The sequence below is a fragment of the Pan troglodytes genome, chromosome 1 (assembly GCF_028858775.2).
Source record: "Pan troglodytes isolate AG18354 chromosome 1, NHGRI_mPanTro3-v2.0_pri, whole genome shotgun sequence".
NCBI lineage: Eukaryota > Metazoa > Chordata > Mammalia > Primates > Hominidae > Pan > Pan troglodytes.
The window spans coordinates 89996259-90015936 of NC_072398.2; the positions used below are offsets into that span (position 1 = coordinate 89996259).

The 19678-nt window shown below is 49.0% G+C and overlaps 3 protein-coding genes and 1 long non-coding RNA gene across 7 annotated transcripts in view; 2 read left to right on the forward strand and 2 right to left on the reverse strand.

The window, feature by feature from the left end:
• Positions 1–1719: 1719 nt before the first annotated feature.
• ACKR1 (atypical chemokine receptor 1) lies at positions 1720–3572 on the reverse strand. Its single transcript, XM_016930057.4, has 2 exons — positions 3238–3572; positions 1720–2759 (listed from the first exon to the last, which is right to left on the reverse strand). The coding sequence occupies exons 1-2, from the start codon at positions 3256–3258 to the stop codon at positions 1770–1772; spliced, it is 1011 nt and encodes a 336-aa protein (XP_016785546.1). The 5' UTR covers positions 3259–3572; the 3' UTR covers positions 1720–1769.
• Positions 3573–5074: 1502 nt separating this feature from the next.
• CADM3 (cell adhesion molecule 3) overlaps positions 5075–19678 on the reverse strand; it is a 31480-nt gene continuing 16876 nt past the window's right edge. The window contains exons 1-10 of one of the 3 annotated variants that reach the window (XM_063796299.1): positions 19356–19487; positions 18292–18393; positions 16088–16228; positions 15437–15589; positions 14607–14744; positions 14127–14297; positions 11734–11824; positions 11128–11297; positions 8326–8451; positions 5075–7416 (exon numbers count right to left, since the gene is read on the reverse strand). In XM_063796299.1, coding sequence (XP_063652369.1) covers positions 7298–7416; positions 8326–8451; positions 11128–11297; positions 11734–11824; positions 14127–14297; positions 14607–14744; positions 15437–15589; positions 16088–16228; positions 18292–18307 — 1125 coding nt within the window. In that variant the 5' untranslated portion in view covers positions 18308–18393; positions 19356–19487 and the 3' untranslated portion in view covers positions 5075–7297. Of the gene's footprint in view, positions 7417–8325; positions 8452–11127; positions 11298–11733; positions 11825–14126; positions 14298–14606; positions 14745–15436; positions 15590–16087; positions 16229–18291; positions 18394–19355; positions 19488–19678 lie in introns of those variants that run through there. The other 2 variants (XM_001170513.7, XM_513915.9) reach the window with 2 other exon arrangements.
• Positions 13093–13841, forward strand: LOC107968877 (uncharacterized). The gene is made up of 2 exons (XR_001710407.3): positions 13093–13178; positions 13665–13841. It is a non-coding gene; the product is annotated as an uncharacterized LOC107968877 (long non-coding RNA).
• AIM2 (absent in melanoma 2) overlaps positions 19570–19678 on the forward strand; it is a 132423-nt gene continuing 132314 nt past the window's right edge. Inside the window, exon 1 of one of the 2 annotated variants that reach the window (XM_063796329.1) lies at positions 19570–19656. The gene's annotated coding sequence lies outside the window, so the exon portion shown is untranslated. The remainder of the gene's footprint in view (positions 19657–19678) is intronic. The other variant, XM_063796338.1, reaches the window with a different exon arrangement.

The window sequence follows — 19678 nt, forward strand, 5'->3', positions numbered from 1 at the left end:
GGAGGGGGATATTGAGAGGAGCCTGGAAAAAAAAAAGCGGGGGAAAAAATACTAGAACACATTCATGAACTGTGGTTGGAAACCAGAGCATAATTTAGGTTTGTAAATTATTTCCTTTCTCTTCATTTTCTCTCCCTTCCTTTCTGTTTCAGAATGTCTCCCGCGTCTCAATCGGTCCCTAAATCCCGCCTTTCAATTTAGGACGAACCAATCAGGAGCTAACCTGGTGGTTGCTAAGAGACAGGAGGTGGGAGATTTAGAGGCTTTGTCGTGGCACCCACCCAGGAAAATTCCCTAAGCCTTTTGCACCCTCCTGCCTAAGCTATTCTAACTCATCTCTGCACCTCTCCCGCACTCGCCTACTATTCCCAAGCCCAGAGAGTCAAGCAGAAACATTTTAGTAAAGAAACCAGGTATAGCACATCTTCGGAAAATGGAAAGATGGTAATTGGGTTCAAACTGATAGAACGTATCTGCTCAAGTTTCCCCAGCCTTTAGTTGGGTTAGAGGTAGGAACTAACTGTTTTGTAGCCTCTTGGGTAGAGGGTGAATTTGCTCTTGGTGGTAAAAGCTGTGCCCCTGATGAGGAGGGGCTTCTGTCCTTCCAGCCATCTAAACTTGGGTAGGTAGAGACTGGGAAAAATCTCAAAGGTCATGATTAAGCAGCCAGAGAATCAGGGGTATATTTGGGAAAGAGGTGCCCAGGGGATTGGGGTATTGTGTGGAAGGTGGAAGGTAAGATGTATGTGGGAAATAAAGGTTTATTTCAAAAGCTGAGATTCTGAAAGGGAAATTCGGGGAATTCCAAGCAGAAGATGAATCAAATCAGGGCCTCCCCCTTCAAGTTTCTCCACCCTTCACAACTTCTTGATCTTTTCTTCCCTCCACACATCCTACACAGAAAAGACTAGGCTTAAAAACCAGGGTAAAGAAAACTCATTTGGGTAAGGAGTGAGTCATAAATCCCGATTCTATATCCTGTGAACAGGGATGGGTGCAGAATTGAGTGGGGGTTTGGGCCCTGAGAAAAGTCAGTGCACACGCACAGGTGTGCGCAGTTCAGGTGCTGACAGAGATGCAAGCTCATGGGTGGACATATGTTTTTACATGCATACATCTAACATAAAGGTAGATTCTAACAGATCGAGAAACAGATGTGTACACACACACACACACACGCACATTCAGGTCATGCTGAGGAACCTGGGAGAGATGACTCCCAGAAAGTGGCTTTTTAAATTACCTTGATATGTTCTCTGAACTGAGTAACATCCCCTGGGATGCTTCTTTCACCTTCCCCACCACTGTCCTAATCACTAAACAAAGCCAGAGAGGAGACAGAAGACAGAGGCTGGGCAGGTCGGACAGGGGGAGGTGGTATTGCTCTGGGCTTTGTCATCACTCTTCACTGTTTATCTCTCAGTTTGAGTTCCTATTCCATTTGCTTCCCAGAACAGATTTTTTTCCAGCTAAGCCATCCCTTCTGGTTTTTTTGGTTTAACGACTCCCCTCATGCTCTGGTTCCTCTTCTCTTCTCCCTTGAGATGGCCATGACCCCACACCTCAAGAGAACATCTGTGTACCCTGAGGGTATTTATTCATCATTCACCTTCTTCCCAAGCCAGCTATAGAAGCAGACACTGGCAAGAAAGTCTGACATAAAAATGTCTCTCTCTCCATTATCCTTCTTCTCCCCAGACAAAATAAGAAACCACCCGCTTCACAAAGGCAGTGTAGACTTTAATTCAGGTTGACAGGTGGGAAGAGAACTAGGATTTGCTTCCAAGGGTGTCCAGATGAGAAGACCATCCTTCAGGGAGGGGCAGAGAGGGCAAGAGGGTGCGGGTGGCCTGGTGGCAGAATAGGGCGAGGAGCAGGGGCGTAGCCACACAGTGCAAAATTGCCAGGGCTTCTGCCAGGTTCAGCAGCAGGTCCAGAGCCTGCTGGGCCAGACATGTTGACAACAGCAACAGGTTGGACCTCACCAGGAAATCGAGTCCTAGAACCACCCCATGAGGCCACCAGAAAATAAACCAGGCCCACAGGATATTCATCCAGGGGCCTGGCCCCATACCCAATGCCTTCTTCAGCCCCTTGGCTCCAAACAAACCCAATGGCAACAAGACAAAGATGGCAAGACAGGCTACAGTGTGTGTGGCCTGCAAAGCCTTCAGCTCCGTGCTGTATATCAGGGTGCAGAGTCCACCTGAAGCACCACTGGCCAGGGTGACAGGCAGTGTCAGTAGGGCAGCCACTCCCCAAATTCCCACAGTGAGCCCCAGGGTGAGGCCTGGGACCTGGCCTGCACCCAGTCTGTGGCCCAGGGAGGCATGGCACCCTAGCAGCAAAGCCTGGGCAAAGGCTGAGCCATACCAGACACAGTAGCCCAGGCTACACAGGGCAGAGCTGCGAGTGCTACCTAGCCCTGGGGCCAAGATGGGCACCACAATGCTGAAGAGGGCACTGCCCACAGCCAGCTGTGCCAGGACAGGCCAGCCAGGGCAGAGCTGCCAGCGGAAGAGAGGTCTGAAAAGCATGAAGAGGACAGTGCTGCTAGCTAGGATACCCAGGACACTGGTGAGGATGAAGAAGGGCAGTGCAGAGTCATCCAGCAGGTTACAGGAGTGGCAGGGGGCAGCTGCTTCCAGGTTGGCATCGTAGTCTCCATCTGGGAAGGAATCATTCACACCATAGGAAGAATTCCATACATCTTCGAAGTCCAGCTGACTTGAGTTCTCAGTTGAGGGGGAGAGCTCTGCCTGGAGGACATACCCAGAAGAGGCCATCAGAGTTACACCGGAAGAGTCTCCTGGGAATTGAGGGGCAGGTGGGAGGGGAGGACAGAGAGGAAGGTCGGGTGGGAGAACAAGGTCTCTGCAGGAGTCAGATGCAGTGCGGACAGTGGAAAAGGACAAAGCAGGGAGCCTGAAGAGCCGGAGCAGGAACAGTCCTGGGGAAGCCAGGGCAGCTGGGGCTGGAGGAGCAGTGCAAGGTCAGAAGGAAAGGCACCAAGAGACCAGGATGGAACTGACTCAAAGGCAAAGGGAGGGACACAAGAGGGAGCTAGGAGGCTAGCATAGGAAGGAGAGAAGGAAAAAGACTTTGAAGGAAGAGGAAAAAGCGGGAAGGGAGAAAAGATGAGGAGGAAAAGGAAGAGATATAAAGACTGAGGGGCAAACAGCAGGGGAAATGAGGGGCATAGGGATAAGGGACTCTGGGGCCTGGCCCCATACTCACCCTGTGCAGACAGTTCCCCATGGCACCGTTTGGTTCAGGCCCGCAGACACAAGGGCTGGGACGGCTGTCAGCGCCTGTGCTTCCAAGATAAGAGCCAAGGACTAATGAGGGCCATCAGGTTCTGGGCAGGGACAGGGGGCATCAGGAAGCCTTACACCACGCCCACTGCCTGCACAAGCCTCAGGCCTATGGGGGTCACTGGCCTTGGGTCTTCCTGTTTTGAGGTTGGATTTGACTGGTTGGGACTACACTCAGGAAAAAGGTGGGGACCAGAAAGTGGGCATTTTACCGAAGTGGAAAGGGAGATTGAGAAAACAGGGGGCTTTCCAGCAAGTAGAGATTTTACCGAAGTGGAAAGGGAGATTGAGAAAACAGGGGGCTTTCCAGCAAGGAGAGATTCTTCAAGCACAAGGAAGGAAGAGAGGGGGGCTGGGTGACTTGTGAGGCAGAGATATGGGAGGTGCTGGGAAATTGGAGTGGAAGGGCGGCTGACTCTCACTGCTCCTCCATCCCCTTGAACTGGATCCAAGGAAAGGCAGTTCAAAAGCCATGTGTTTGGGAGAAAGGTGGTGGTGGTCAACTCTGTCCCACCTGAGGGGTGTGTGCACGTGGGTGTGAGCTCTTTGTGTGTACTGAACTCTGTGTACGTTTGCTGTGTATCATTGTGCACATATCTGTATGTGAGGGGCTTGGCGGGTGTCTGGGTGTGTCTAGCTATCTCTAGGTCTGGGTGTTTCAGTGTGAGAGTGGGAGGGCTGGGGTGGCTGTCGAGGCTGCATAATGAAGCCATTTCAGGAAACTATTGGGTGTTTGCCTAGCCACCTATGGGCTCAGTGCATGCCTCTTGCATATGAAGTGGAATACATGGTCTGACAAGTTAAAGTAGGCTCTAGGGGACAATGGGACAGCATATTTTAAAATGGGACCATTGCCCACAGGGTGATTTCTATTCATATTTCTACTGGGGGACATAAAGTCTCTGGAACTGTTTCATTGGCCAGGCATCTTAGCAATATGTAAAGTTTCTCACTGAGGGGCAGAGCTGGCCAGCAGAGAGAAAGGGCATCTACCCTGCAGGCAGGCCGATTCTCCCAAGCACATTTCACTTTTTTAGTGGCTTCTTCCCCCTCCCTCCCCTCCTCAGCTGTTTCCCCAGGATCGTCACTGTTTCATCACCCCTCTCTGCTTTTATTTCCTCAGCTAGGGAGACATAGTGGGGACTTTGGGAGCGGTGAGCCATGGCGTGTCCAAGTCAGAGCAATGAGATAGAAAGGGCTGGTTATGGGACGCTGTTTCATTTGTGCAAAACAGCATCGGCTGCTTCATCTCCAGTGTTGTTAAGGACCTTCTGTCCCATTCATGTAGGGCTTCCTAGGGGGCCAAGCACCTGAGACCTAAGATGCAGAAGGATGGGTACCTCGTACAGATTTCCCCCTTTTCTCCCAAGACACTAGCTCAAGTTTCAGGTTCAACATGAAGGGGCTGGAAAGTGAATTTGGTCTGGTGGTGTCTGGTGATGCTCTGCAGGGTGGGGTTGATGGCATCTCCATCGCCGTCTTAACATTCTCCAGCAATGCCTGGCAGAGGGTGGGGGGAAGCAGTCAGATGCCCCCCAAGACACTCTCTGGAAAGGAAGGGCTTAGCAAAAGGAAGTGAACACACTTCTCTCCCTTGTAGAGTTATATTGTTGCTGTACACAGATATTCTTGAGAGTGGCCTGGCAAGGGACACACCACCTTTTGAGGCACCAGGCACCAGGTGCAAGGGGTATGGGAAGAAGACCCTCACATACACACATCCCAGCAGCAGCAAGAGGAGCAGAAAGGAGGCAGCTGAATGACACGGATAATCCAGATATATTGAGGGTGACCCCTCTGAGATTAGCACAGGAGAGTTAGAAAGATTATAAAGATACACGGTCCCCTCCCTGCTCCCTTCCCCCACCCCCCCACCCCGGACAGACACACACAGCACAACAGCCCCTCCCCCTCCCACCGCCCGTACAAATATGGCTTCTGTGTAATATGGACAAAGTGGTTCAGCTTGAAGAGGAAAAGTCATTTTCCCAAAAGCGGGTGCTGGGAGACAAGAAGCTCAACAGGCCTGGGGCCCCAGGGCTCTCTTGCTGTTGTAAGAGGAGTAGGCCCTGGCTTAGGTGAGGGGCTGCCTGTGGTGCCCAAGGCCCTAACCAGCGGCTGGAAGATTCACAACTGTATTACCTGAACTGAAGGGGGGTGGGCAGGCCTGCTAGATTGCAGCTGCCCCTTTTTGCATGCCCATTGTCAGACCAGGGAGGAAAAGCTGGCGGAGGGTGGGAGCGATGCCAAGGGCATCCTGGATCTGAGGCGGGGCAGTCCAGCCAGGACAGGGAGGACCAGGAACCTCATCTCCACGGCAACCAGCTGGGGCCATGAGAAGGAAGACAGGAAATCAAAAGGAAGGGTGGGGACCCAGCCTTCAACTCACTGGGTACAGACTATGGGAAAAATAGGTGGTGGTAGGTCTTTCCAGGGTCAACGCCAAGGAGAGGCCTGAGAGGTGCATAGCAAAGGCTGTGGCACTGACTCCATGGCTCAGAGGAGGGAAATCCAGGGAAGGGCTGAATGCTCTGTGTTTAAGGGAGAGATAGAATGGACAGCTGGGCAAACACACACCCGGGGACTCCTTTCTCCAAGACTGATGGGCATTGGGGGTGGCAGAGGAAATACCAGCATGGAACAACATCCCAGGTGAGGTGTGAACCCTGACTAGGAATACCCCATTCCCAAAGCCTCCCCAACATGTCCCACAGCCCTGTCCACTTGCCCAGGACCCCTGGCTCTTAGCCCTCCTCCTCAGTCCCTCGCTCTGCCTCTCACTCACTCACACACATGCACACACACACACACACATGCACACATGCATACACACTACACACACATGCACACAGTTCACATTATTCCCTTAGTTTGGGCAGGAAACAGCTCACTGCAGTGAAGCTCCTTTTAGTAGTTTTGTTGTTATGTCTGCCTGGCTGCTGAGGGAGGAAGGACGAAGGGCTGGCGTTGGGACCAGGAAGGGGGCACAGGGTGGCCAGGAAGGGAGAAGTAGTTGCTGAGCAATGCCATGGGAGGAGTGGTTGCCGTGCAACAATCCAGAGTCTTGGGTAAGAGTGAGGGGCCCCTCAGAGGGGGAAGCAGAGGCAGTTCAGGCCCCAGAGCAGTGCCTCTCCCACAGCTGCTGGAGCAAGGAGGGGCAGCCACACTCTGCTATCTCCAAGGGCAGTTCCTATGGAAAGGGCCCGGCTTTGTTCATTTACGGGGGGAATGGGGTGAGAGTCCACCTCCATCCTTCCTCTCCAAATCTACTCTTCCTTGCAGGGACCCGCATCCTCCCCAGGTTACAGTCCTGTGTCCCTGCATGGCTGCATGTTGTCTGCAGGCCACATCTCCTCAGGACTCCCGCACTCATCACTTTCCCATTGCTATGGAAGAGAGGTGTCAAGGTGGCACCTGCCTCCCTGTCCGTAGTGCTCAGGTGTGTGGCTACCAGAGGAAAAGCCACTCCCAACCTTTGCCGACAACCATCCCGTTTCTGGGTTCCTGGAGAAGTCTGGGAAGCTGCTCTGTTGTAGAGGCTGAAAGGAGGGCTGGTGAGAGCCCCCAGCTCCAAACCAGCCCTGCCCCTTACCCTTCCTCACCCCTCTACCTTCACTCTCCTCCTAACACTCCAGGGTTTTGTTTTTTGTTTGTTTTTTGCTTTTCTCACCCCAGGGCTCCTGCCTCTCCAGCCTGCAGACAGATTTGATTTGGGATTGTTACAAAAATAATAATAACCCAAATGCAGAGAAGCCACGGAAAGGGCTGAGGGCAACCCTCCCCTCCCCCCCGCCCTCCTCCCTCCCCATTCCAAACCGAGTACAAAACCGCACCCAAAGCAGACATTCTGTACAGGGGGGTGGGTGGGCTGGGGAGCAAGCGGGAGGGGCGGCCCTGCGGTCGCTCTGTACAAGTCCGGGTTGGTGACGGCCCCAGCAGTCCCCACGGGGCCCCTGGGGGGCGCAGGAAGTGGGCAGGCGCCCCTAGATGAAATATTCCTTCTTGTCGTCCCCTCCCGACTGCCCGCCTTCTGCATTGATGATGGCCGTGTCCGCGTCTGGAGCATCGTCGGAGCCTTTCGCCTCATGTGTCAGGTAGGTTCCTGTGTAGAGACAGAGGCTTCTCCTCTCAGGAGCAGCTTCCCAACCTCTGAGTCCACCCTGCCCACTTTCTCACCCACCCACTCACACACTGCTCAAGTAATTTTTCTCTTGCCAATAGCTCTCTTCTACTCCACCTTACCTAATTCGCATTTTGCTTCCAACATGCCTCACCTGACCACACCCTTCATGAATAATGAATCCTACCCCTAAGTAGAATCTCATCTATAATACAAAGCAAGAAAGAGAAGTGTGTGTGTGTGTGTGTGTGCTCGCGCGCACGTGTGTGTGTGTATGCATGCGTGTGCACGCAACTTGGTGACGGGGGATCTGCTATGTCAGCTTCATGAGCAAAGCAATTGAGATCTGGCTTATGTATGACCAGCCTATGGAGTCAGGCCGCTGGCTAGAATTAATAGCAGAGCAGGAAGTCTGAGAGGAAGGAATGTGAGAAGAGGGTAGAGAGAAGGCATGGATATAAGAGAGAAGGTAAAAAAGGGGGAGAGGAAAGAAAGGCAATGAGATCAAAGGAGAAAGAAAATGAGGTTAAACAGACAGAAAGGAAGAAAGCGCAGGAAGCAATGAGATGGAGATGCAGTTTCAGGAGCTCTCTGTCTTGCAGCAGGAGACCTGGAGGTAGAGCAGCATGGGAGCAACCGCTGACTGAGTGGGAAGGTTTGATTTCACTTGGACGATCCCCAAGTGATCAGGCTTTACTGCGGGGTTGGTGGTGCTCAGTTATCACAGGGTTGGCAATGATAGGGTTGGCTCCATTTTTAATTCCCTAAACACTCCAAAGGGCTGACAAGTCTCTGAAGGCCCTTTCCACTGTCTGCTTCTCCTCGTGCCTGCCTCTGATTGGTCTCCCTGCCCCTCCCAAGTTCTGCTGATGCTCTCTTTGTGCCTCTGACCTTTGTGCCGGATCAAGTAGTGGCCGAGGAAGATGAGCATGATGAGCAGCAGGAAGACAATGAAAGCCACGATCCCACCGATGATGGCGTGGTAGGTGCTGGAGGAGGAGGGCACCGGACTGGGGTCTGGAAGAAAGGGCAACACACACAGTCAGATCTGGGGAGAGCCCTTATCTTATAGCATTCCAACTTGGCCATGAATAGTCTTACACAGCAGGGAACAGGTACTAACATCAGGAAAATGGAGCAGTATCATTCATCATGCCTTATCTTGTGCTTATACGCCACACCTGGATTATAGTATTTGTTAAAACAAATTGATGGATTAATGAATAAATAAATAAATCTGCCCATACCTAGTCATCTAAGTTGAGTTCTTGGCACTGAAGCTTGGCCTTGGTCAAAGATCATTGCTTTAATGCCTCTCCTTGCTTCCCTCCCTCCCTCCATTTCTTCCTTTCTTCCTTCCTTTCTTCCTCCCTCCCTCCCTCCCCCTCTTCTTTTCCTTCCTTCTTCCTGCCTCTCTTCCTTCTTTCCTCCCTCCTCCTGCCCTGTTTCCTTCTTTCTTTTCTCCCTCTTTTTCTTTTTAATTTCTGGGTTATCAGAGTGTTCCTTCTTTGTCCCCATTCCCTCTTACCCTCCTGTCTGCTTGATATTCTGAGCCAGCTCCCCTAGCTCTAAGGGCCTTCTCAGCCTATTCACCCACTGCCCTAAGATCAGATAGGGAAGGAACAGTAAAACCTGATAGAGCCAAGAATTAGGCACTTTGACAGCACCTTACGAAAGATGATAGATGTAAGGGGCCACAATCTATCATCTATGTAAAGAACACTGTTCCTTTGTGGCAGGTGAGTTTAGTGTTCCAGTGAAACCCCAAGCCTCTAGTCTTTCCCAAGGAGGAGGCCTGGGACTCCGTCTTCACTTTGCCACCCTCAAAGCGTTTGTGCAAAGGAAAAGATGCTTTCTCTCATGCTAGTGGATGTCTCTGCCACTGAATATATAGCATCTGTCCTCCATGGCAACCTATGTAGAGGATTGACAACCTATATAGAGGATCAACAGCACAGACTGGGCCGGGTGTGGCAAAGACATCAGCAGCCACAGCCAGAGTCCCAAATATCTGAGGACTCGCACGGGCCCAGCACACGGTTCTGATGTAGCCATAGACATAACTCTCCCACCCATGGGAGAGCTGCTGTTTTCCATGGACTCAGCTTGAGTCTTAATGCCTCATTGACTCCTTACATATTTTGTCTTTCCTACCTTATGTCTCCTCAGGCTTGGCTGGGCCTGTGTTTCAGTTCCTTGCCTGTCTACACCTTATTTGAAAAGAAAACATTTGTGTTCTGGTTTTTTATGCCCTGCTTGGGAGGAAGGGAGAGGATGAGTCCAGGAAATCTATGATATGATTGGGGTGGAGGTGATGGTGTAACTTGGAGGAAGCAGAGTGAGTTTACCTGCTGTCTCTCAGGGAGTATGCGAGACAGTCCACATGGAAAATCAATCCTGGATACTTATTCCACAGGCTATGGAAATGGCAGTTCCTTAGAAAAGCACAGGTTTCCATGGCCAAACGACCTCTGGGGTCATCAATTACAGGCCCCTGTCTCTAGGTAGAACTGCATTTAATTTCGTTCCAGTCCCGCCCACTTAAGGATATTCCTGGAAGAAGATGCAGTAGCTCCTTCTACCACCAGGCGTCAGCACTGGAAACAGACGCAGTCCAACAGGACTCCCTCTGCCTGGCTGTTGAGCACAGAGCAGAGGGGAGATCGGCAAGATACCAACCACAAGGGCATAAGAACTTTCTCTCACTGCCAATCATCATCAGATTGGTCTGGAGAGATCTGGGGGCAGAGACCGGAGCTCAGTGCATTGTCCTTGCTCTTGGCATCCTACAATAGCCTTGTTGTGCTGAGGCAGCTCCCACATGCTGAGGTCTGCCCCTGGAGTGGGAATCACCCATCCAGACATTCTGATCTCAAGAACTCAGACCTCTTATCGCTGGGAGGCCTGGCTCTTATCCCCTCAACTGTTTTAATGAGTGTCTCAAGTAAGGGAGCCTCTGATGTTTCCCCGACAATGCATTTCCCCTATTCTGAGAAAAGATAAGACTTTCTGGCGGGACCCACAGCCATTGGGATCTTCAAAAAAATCCCCCGTCAACTCTCCATAAAGGGGCCTCTATGTCACCCTGTCACTACTCCTGAAGCTGGGTTTTGTGGTCACAGCTTTGAGAAGAACTTCAGAGAAGGAGCATCACCTGGTCCTTCTAGAAGATATGGCATCTGAGAAAAGATTCTGTCTCTTGGCATAGTACAAGCTTCTCTCTATTTTCTGTCCAGACCCAGTACACTGTGCTTAAGGTGGGCAGAAAAAAAAAATGACAGCAGTTGCATGCACCCAATACCTAGTCTTAGGAGAAGCAACTCTGAGAAGAGCCAGTTAGAGAAGGAAATGCACCTGCGCCTGCACTTGAGAGGCTTTGGGGCCTCTGCACACAGAATTATTGTTCTTGTTGTCAGACTAGTGCAGGGGATGGAAGATGGTGTCACCCAGGCCACCACTACCAAAGAAAGGCAGATGAGAGCCCACCCTTCTAATGTTTTTTCACTAAGCAGCCATTACACATTCTAGAGTGGACCTGGGACCTAAGCCCTCAGGGACCCCAGTGGTGGGCTGGTTTTCCTTTACTCCACTCCCCGTCACAGTTTGGGGATGTTATCAGGAAGCATTTTAAAAAAGGGAATAAGATGGACAAAGAAAGGAGATTCTGGAGGAAGAGAACTGAGGAGGGCTTACCATTAACGTTGAGAGTGTAGTAGGCCTTGTAGCTGCCCATGTTGCTGGTGGCTGTGCAGCCATAGGTGCCGCTGTCACTCTTGTTGAGGAAAGGGAAGATCAGGGCACTCTCCTGGGTCATCTTCAGGGGTGGCACACTGCCCTCCTTCTCCCATAGGTACTGCTGGGGGCTGTCGAGGCAGACAAATCAGAAGAGCTCAGGAGAGCATAGGCCAGGGAGCTAAAAGAAAAAAAAAAATAACTGGGAGCAGGGATGTCAAGGACTGTTTGATGAGGCTGGAGAAATTATCGGGGCCAGAGACACTGGAGCTGCTATACGCCAGGTGGCCTCTTGGGGTTCGTTCTGGGGAAGCTGTAGATCTCCAGACTTGTATCTTACTTTAACTTGGCCTTTGTGGGAAACTCAGGGACTGAGTTAGGGAGTGGCCCCTTCCCACTTGTGCTGCTTTGCAGAAGAACTAATTGCAGGCGGACATTATTGGACAGTCAGGGAAATGAGAGGCTCAGGTCAGACAATACAGAGGAGATAGGAAGGAGCTGTTATGTGAAGAAGGCAATCTGAGAATGTGGAGAGTAAGGAGGAGACCAGGAGATGGATCTTCTTACACTGGATTGCCGCGACCCTCACAGTGTAGCAACAGCTTCTGGCCCTCACGAGGATGGGGAGGGTCTGGCCTAATCATCGCAGTTGGTGTGTCTGTGGAGAAGGAAACGGTATCAATGAAAACCTCCCCACACGGCTTAGGAGATTCCCTCACTTAGTTGCACACTACAGCTTCTACCTCTAAATGTTTCCGCAGCTCAAGAAGTGCAACAAAGACCTTCCTTCTCCTACTTCTCATGAACAAGGACCATTATTGCTATTGAATATGTGAGCAACTTCTCTTGCAACCTTGTGTGATAGGATTCTGGAAGGTCTGTCCTTGGTAGGCCCTAAGAGATGTCTTAACAGAAAGCTGAGAAGGGAAATGAGTGGTTTACCTGTGCCTAGCAAACCTCCTAGCACATAGGAAAGACCTAATACATATCTTTTACAGAACAAATGAACTTGTCACATATTGAGCTCACAACTTCTCAGTTCTCTCTGCTCTGCAAGGGAGCTTAGAACTGGAAGCAATGCTTGAACACAAAACATCATTTTGAATGGTCAGTGCAAACACGAAGTGAGAGCTTTGAAACAGCAAGGGACCAGGGTCATATTTTGGCTGCAAAAAGGCACTGACACAATATAGAAGGGCTCTGTGAAGGAAGAATGGCATCTGCCATTGATGCCGAAGGGCTGCTTAGGAGGCTAGGTCCAGATGGCCGCTCAGAACAATACAACCAGATGCTGGTCGAGAACAACAGATAAAGAGGCTGAGCTTCCCCTAAGGATAGAGCCAACCTTAACAACCGGTTAATGAACGTGTTTCAGCCAAATCAAATGGGACACAGAGAATCAGGCCAGGTGAAAGAATGGGCGTTCTGGGACCCCACGGCCATAGAAACCTCTAGCACAGTGCCTGGAGTATAGCATTTGTTGACTGACTGCTGATCACAGTTGGGCTAAAAGGGTCCCTGGCGAGTAACTGCCAGATGGTCTGGTGTCTAACAGAGGAGTCTTTGGGGCTCAGGCAGGGGACTAAGGCTTTAGCTCTGGCCAGGGACCAAGGGGCGGGGGGAAAAGCTCCAGGTCAGGGCCTCACACTAGGAACTAATAATCAGAATATAGAACTTTGACATTTACAAAGTTCTTTCACATGCATTGTTTTATTTATCCTCACAATAACTCAGCAAAGTAAGCAGGAGCCACAGAAAGATGAAATGCTTTGGCCAAAGGAGCACAGCTAGTAAGCGGCAGCACTGCGGCTAGAATCCGGATTGTCGGCCTGTGGATTGAGTCTGCTAAATGAATAGTGATGCACCCTAAACCTACCTCAGGTTAAAGTTTGAGTAATGGGTCTAAGATATGATTAAATAACACTGAAGTTAGGAAAATAATTGGGCCTAGGTCGATTCCACAAGAGGAGGATGAAGGGCTTTGGTTATTTTGAAAACTGCCCAACTTTTAGGTAAGTTAGGACAAGAAATACACCATTTCCTAACTCTAACTTCTCCCATTGGACTTTAGCTGATTCTTTTCCCTTTGGTTCCTCCACCCAGAGAGGCTGTTCTTTACAAATTTCCGAATTTCCTCAGATGAGAAATTCCCGTTTCCAAACTTCCTCAGAAGTGTCCTAACCATACTAAAGGCAAATTCCACAGAGGGTGTGAGTGTCCTGGGAAGGGCCAGGAGTAATGACAGTGACAGTGGCCATTTCAGGTCAGAATCCCAGGAAAATACATGCAGCTGGGGCAAATAGAAGAGTAGTCAGTAAGGAAAAGATCTGGGAATAATGATGCCAGGGAAACTGTGCTTTCCTACCACCCATATTTTCTTGAAATCATAAATTGTTAAACCAAGATAAAACTGTAGTGATCCCCACGCTCATCTCTTTCACTTAGCAAATATAGAATCAAGCTCAGTGGGGTAAAGTAATCTTCTGAATATCACACAGCTAGTAAGTGGTGGAGTGCAGACTAGAAACTACTTCCTGGGAATCCTGAGTTACCACAGTTACGACGACAGTTTGCAGCCTGGCTACATTATACCGGCCTAGCCCACGGGTTGGTATCCCCTTGGACCAAATCCTGCCACCTGCATTCTTTTGTAAATAAAGTTTTACTGGAACACAGCCCAGCTCGTTTGTTTACATATTGTCTATGACTGCGTCCCTACAACAACGGCAGAATTAAGTAGTTGACACAGAGGCTGTATGGGTCTCAAAGCCTAAAATATTCATTACTGGGCCCTCTGTAAAGAGTTTACCAACCCCGGCCTAGTCCCGGCAGTCCTTGTTTCATTTTTTACCTATTCACTTAACTGTGCATGTTGTTTCATGCACAGTCACCTGCATTCTCTTTCTCCCTGGTCCTCATCTCATACCTCATCCTTCTTCATCCCCAAGCCCATGACATACATAAAACTTCAATGCGTTGAGAGGTGGATCTGTCAGCTCCCTTTAGAGATTCATGGTTCACAGAGCACACGATGCTCGCCCCATCATCCTCCCGGGTAACCTGGAATGTCACCGAGCTGCTGACCGTGAAGGTTTTACCATTGGGATCTTCCTGTATGCGGGTTGGTTCTCCTAGAGTGCAGAAACAGTGGCACACACACAAACACACAGAGAGAGACACAGAGTAAACCTAACATACAGATATCATGTGGGCTTCATTGTAGACGTACAGATGGTGAGTCTCAACCTAGATAAACTTAGAAAGTTGTGGCAGGGAGAATGTAGGCCCCAACACACACATAGGCACTTGAGTGCACACAAAATATATGTCATTCCCCTTTTCTCTTCCATACCATGCCTCCTGTGTACGTTCACAGACAGGCACTTCTCTCTCTTTCCAGCACCACTTTCTCCTATAACCCCAAGGCAGGAGGTACTCACCATGGAGTTCTTGGTCACCCTTTCTCCAGGTGAGCCGGGCTGCAGGCTTGCTCCCAGAAGACTGACAGTTTAGGGTGGCTGTGTCCTTTTCCCGTAATGAAGATTTATAACCAGTGATGATGGGCTTCTGTGGAATTCCTGCCATGGATAGGGGATGGCCAGGATAGGAAGGAGAGGCCCCATGGGGTCACACTTCTGCTCTCCCTGTGGAGATGGCTTCTCTGCGTACCTAGGTTCTACTATAATTTCTGATGGGTAGAAGACTAGATAAATCATCTTTCTTTTTGATCTCCTCCCTGAGGACCAGAAAGGAAGGCCTGCGGGAGACAGCACGGCAGTGAGGAGTAATGCCATAGCACAGGCATGATATATGACCCTCCACTTACAGCACAATTGGGTGGCCACAGAAATAGTGTGAGTCTCAGAGACGCAAAGAAGGAAGTTGAAATATAAGATGAAATATAGGATGAAGATGAGAGCATGTAAGCAACTGGGGTACTTATTTTGGAAATTACAACACATGCATGTCTTGTGTTTTCCTCACACCATCTTGGGAGGTAAGTAGAAGGGGTATGATCATCTCTCTGTTATAAGAGAAAATTCAGACTCAAAGAGAGTAAGAACCTTGTCCTAGATCAAACAGCAAGTAGAGCACAAAGGATTAAAACCCATTTCTTTTTACATTTTATCCCATTGCCAGGGGAACACAGGCTGAACTTTCCTAAAGTGCTTGGAGACTTGCCAGGCTCCCAGCTGCTTCAGGGACCCATCTAGGGAGGTTTGTTTGCAAGGAAGCATGCTGTAGAGACACGGGGGTTTGGGAGTCTCACCTAGCACAGTGACGAGGGACTTGGCAGTTCGCACAGGCATAGTGAAGATTGAGCAGGTGTACTCGCCCTCGTCTGCCAGGGCCACATTGCTGATGCTGATGCTGAGCTCGTGGGGCGTAGAGGTAACCAGCTGAATTCGATTATCTCGAAGGGCTGGGGAAATCAAGAGAATGGAAAGCTAGGATTTTACTGGCACCTTTCATGTTTACCTTCCAATCCCAGGCCAGCTTCTTTGGGGGAAGGGGTCTAGTATGGTGGGTGGGGAAAAAATAACTGCTCCTGAGTTTAAGCAGTCTTTAAGTTATTCAATCACTTTTCTGGGTCATAAGACATAGTAGCCTAAGAGATACTCAGAAAATAGTTTGGATTTCTTGAGCTTCATTGTCAGATACCTAGGGCAACACTGACTTCAGCTTCCTGTTAGAGTTCCTGTGGGGTGAAGTCACTCCAGAACCCTATAAGATTATGCATGCTGTAAATCAGAGCTGCAATACTGGAACCAGTTGGGGAACTCATGGCTTGTTGCATCCTCAAACAGCAGACCACCATGTTTCTCAGCCTCTGGATGACAGGAACAGTTCCCCTCGGTGTCTGCAGTCCCCTTCTCTAGCCCATGGTTTTCACGGAGAAAGATAACTCATGAGATACTACCTCTCTTCTCCCCAAAGTAGAGAGTCTGCTGAGCAGGGTTAGACCATTGCAGGGATGAGTCCTCGTGATCTTTCACTTGGCACTTGAGCACCACGGTGCCACCAGCCACCACTGTTTCATCAGATGTCCAGGGCTGGCTGTCTGCAGGAGTAGAAGAGTGTTAGTTTCCTGAGGACCCCTAGCCCCTCCTCCCATTTCTGAGCCAAAGTACACCTCATCTAGTTCAGACCATCCAAGGCCCTTGTGTACACAAGGTCTCTGTGTACCCGTAAGGTTTCATGGGGGAAGGAAAAGAGGTGGTGGTGGCGGTGGAGGGAAAGACAGATCTTAGTTTTACTTACTTTGAATACACAGAAAAACAAATAGTCACTTGTTAAATGTTTCCTGAATGAACTGACAGGGCCACGAACATTTAGAGGAGTAAAGGCACCCCAAATCTGCACATACCACTCCACGTGTGTCTTTTCTGATATGGTTCTACCATTTACCTCTGAAAACACACATACATATCTGTTGTTCTACATTTTGCCTTCCTGCCACCACCTACATATAAGAACAAGAACAGGAGAAGCAGTTGTGACTAATAATCCTAAAACTAAAATGGGGAAAAGGCTAAACCAGCTCTTGGATTGCACATTCATTTACACAAGAGGTAGCTGGTAAAAAACTGCAAAACAAACAAAATATTTTAAAAAGTGAAACATTTTTACATACATTTCAATTCGTCTAACAATAACTTCCCTTCAGTCAAGGCCCTTAGCATATTCCCCATGGTATTAGTGTTACCCGCCTCCCAACACACAACCCAAATCACCATCCTGATGCTGTCATTTTAAAGAGGGAAGGATTAAGGTTTTCTCTTCAATGTGATGAAAACATGCTTTCTAATCCTTCTCTCCTTAGTCAAGTTAAACAAAACAAAACAAAACAAAAAGGACTAGGAAGGTATCTTATGGATGAGGCATTTGAATCTCAACTGTGCCTTCTGGTCACGCCTACCGGGGAGCCCCTCAGGCTCCATGACACTATTCCTGTTGTTCCTTGTTCCCCACAGCATGGATTCTGACTTCCTGTACTGATTCCCTCATCTTCAGAACTGACTCTCTGTGACTCAGTAGCACTGATCCCCACCGAACAAATCTAAAATAGACAACACCTTCCAGGTCTGATTCTAATGCATCCACAAAAATCTGTTCTTTGACACTAAATTGTTTCACCATCATTGCTTATGTCTGAATAGGAAACCAAGAAACTTATTTCCTACATTCCCCTGTAGAGAACTTTAAAACAATTCCATGCTCCCTTTGGCACCTACCTTACCCCTGCCTGTCTGCTTATTCCTTTCTTGGTTACTGGAATTCCATTTCCAAGAAATAGCCAATGGGTGCTCCCAGCAGAGCAGAGGCCCTGAGGAATGAAGATGTGCGTGCTGGAGTTGATGCTATTGACTGATAGCATCGACTGTTCAGGGTGACTGTTCCCAAATTGGAGCACAAGCCTGGTGGTTAGTTTCAGCATTAAGAATTGTAAAAATTAGTAGAACTGAGTGAGATCTTTGGGATCATGGAATCCCTCATTTTACAAATGTAGGCAATGAGGCAATGGAGATGCAATGATTGCCTAAGCTCACTGTACTAATCTGAGTTAGAACTAGAACTCTGTTCCTGTGTCTTTCAATACGGTGCCCTTTACATTGAAATGCTTCTCAAGTCATCATCTAAATTGAGCATTAAAACTATGATTTTGAGATTAGTGTACCAGGGAATGAGCTGGCTGAGTAAAGCTGAAAGTGATATATTCCTAAAACCTCTCAAATGGTTTGAGAAACCTTGCATTTACCATAGCCACGTGCCAATTTTTGACCAGTCATCCCTTTGTCCCTGGTTCCCTTTGAAGAATTCTACCTGATTGTGTCTTTCCAGAACCTCTTTATTCTGAGTAATATATTCCCCTGGAATCATTTTATTTTTGGAAAGAAGTGTAGGGTGTACAGAGGTCTCTGTACTGGAGTAAGGGAAGAAGGAGTAGGTGCAACAGAATTTGGTGGTGCAGACTAAGAACTAAAATGTCAGATGGAAAGGAGAAAGTGCTGTGTGGTAATGAGAGGAGTGAGAACATGTGGTGAAGGCAACATGAGTGGGAGAGGATGTGAGGATGAGTGAGGGAACTGAGGGACATTGAGATGAGGGGGCCTGGATTCTCACCTTGACTGGCCAGCATGTCAGGGCTGCTCCAGACTGTGGAGCTGATGGCCTCGTCGAGTGGAGCCAGAGTTCCCAGCTCCAAATCCTGCTCCTGCCAGTAGCCTGGGGAGAGAATCTCCATCAAGCATGAGCCCTACATGTATCCTGCTACAGTGTGGGGCTCTACTTTCATTGCTGGGCACGTGGGAAAGGCTAGGTCCCTGTGAAAAATAGGTTCACCAGGATACCTAAGAGAAGGTAGGGTTCTTACCAAGGGGAGAAATTAACTAGAGTTCTGAAAAAGGAAGTGACTTTTTCTCTGAAGGGGTGAATTAAAGGAGGATGCTAACTTTTATCAGTCAGTCATAGAATGTTAGTGCCAAAGAGATCTTAAGAGTTCATCCAGTCTAGTTCTCCCACTTCGCAGATGACGACAATGAAACCCTTAAAGGTTAAAAGTGACTTGGTGAAGTTCACTATAGAAAAATGAAAGACCACCAAAGATTTCTCATTCCTTATCCAGAATTCTTTCTGCTCCACCATATGATTCACTAAAATTACTACACATTTAATAATTAGAAAATACTTTCACATGTAACCCTCTTAATAAACCTGTAAAATAAGTACAAGGACATTATCATTCCTATTTTGCAGAGTGGAAATAGAATGAAATGACTCGCCCAGGGTCATACAAATAGATGAAGACTAGAAATTCAATGCCTGATTTTAAATACAAAGCTCTATTTGTTTCAATGTGAGACTCCCATCATTGAAGAAACAGATCACGGTTAGGGCTGAAAGTTATACCATGTCTTCCCAGATTGCTACCTTCTATGGGCTACTCAAATTATCTTTTTTTCCTACTCTACCCTTAGCCCCTCTAAATGACTGAGTCTGCTCCTTCCTCTGGGACAACAAACCCCTTTTCCAGGGCCTGCGTCACCTCCTCACCTCTCTTCCTATAAGGTGGCTCCTAACGCCTTTCTTGAGGTATTGCAAGGAAAACTAAGGAAACCAAGAAACTTACTTCCTACATTCCCCTGCAGACAATTTTAAATCAATTCCACGCTCCCTTTGGCACCTACCTTACCCCTACCTGTCTGCCTATTCCTTTCTTGGTTACTGGAATTCCATTTCCAAGAAATACCCAATGGCCTAAGTCCCTAGCCCAACCTGAAGAGGCGGAGGGACAAAGAAACCGGCCTTGCAAATCTTTTCAGGGTCTCCCGCCGCAGCGCCCCGAAGTAGCCAATCAAGTGCGCAAAATTCAGTGAGCTCATCCGCTGCTGAGCAGAGCCCAGAGCTGCTACGTGTCCGGGCTTTGGAGTCCCGGGTGAACTTCGCCAGTCGTCCCAGCGCGACTCAGAGCCAGCTGGGGAGAGGCAGGTGGGAGAGGAGAGGGGAGAAA

Coding starts and splice junctions, on each gene's coding strand:
- ACKR1 (XM_016930057.4), bottom strand. CDS start 3,258: ATGGGGAACTGTCTGCACAGG. Junction 2,760..3,237: donor TGGGGAACTGTCTGCACAGG/GTGAGTATGGGG, acceptor TATGTCCTCCAG/GCAGAGCTCTCCCCCTCAAC.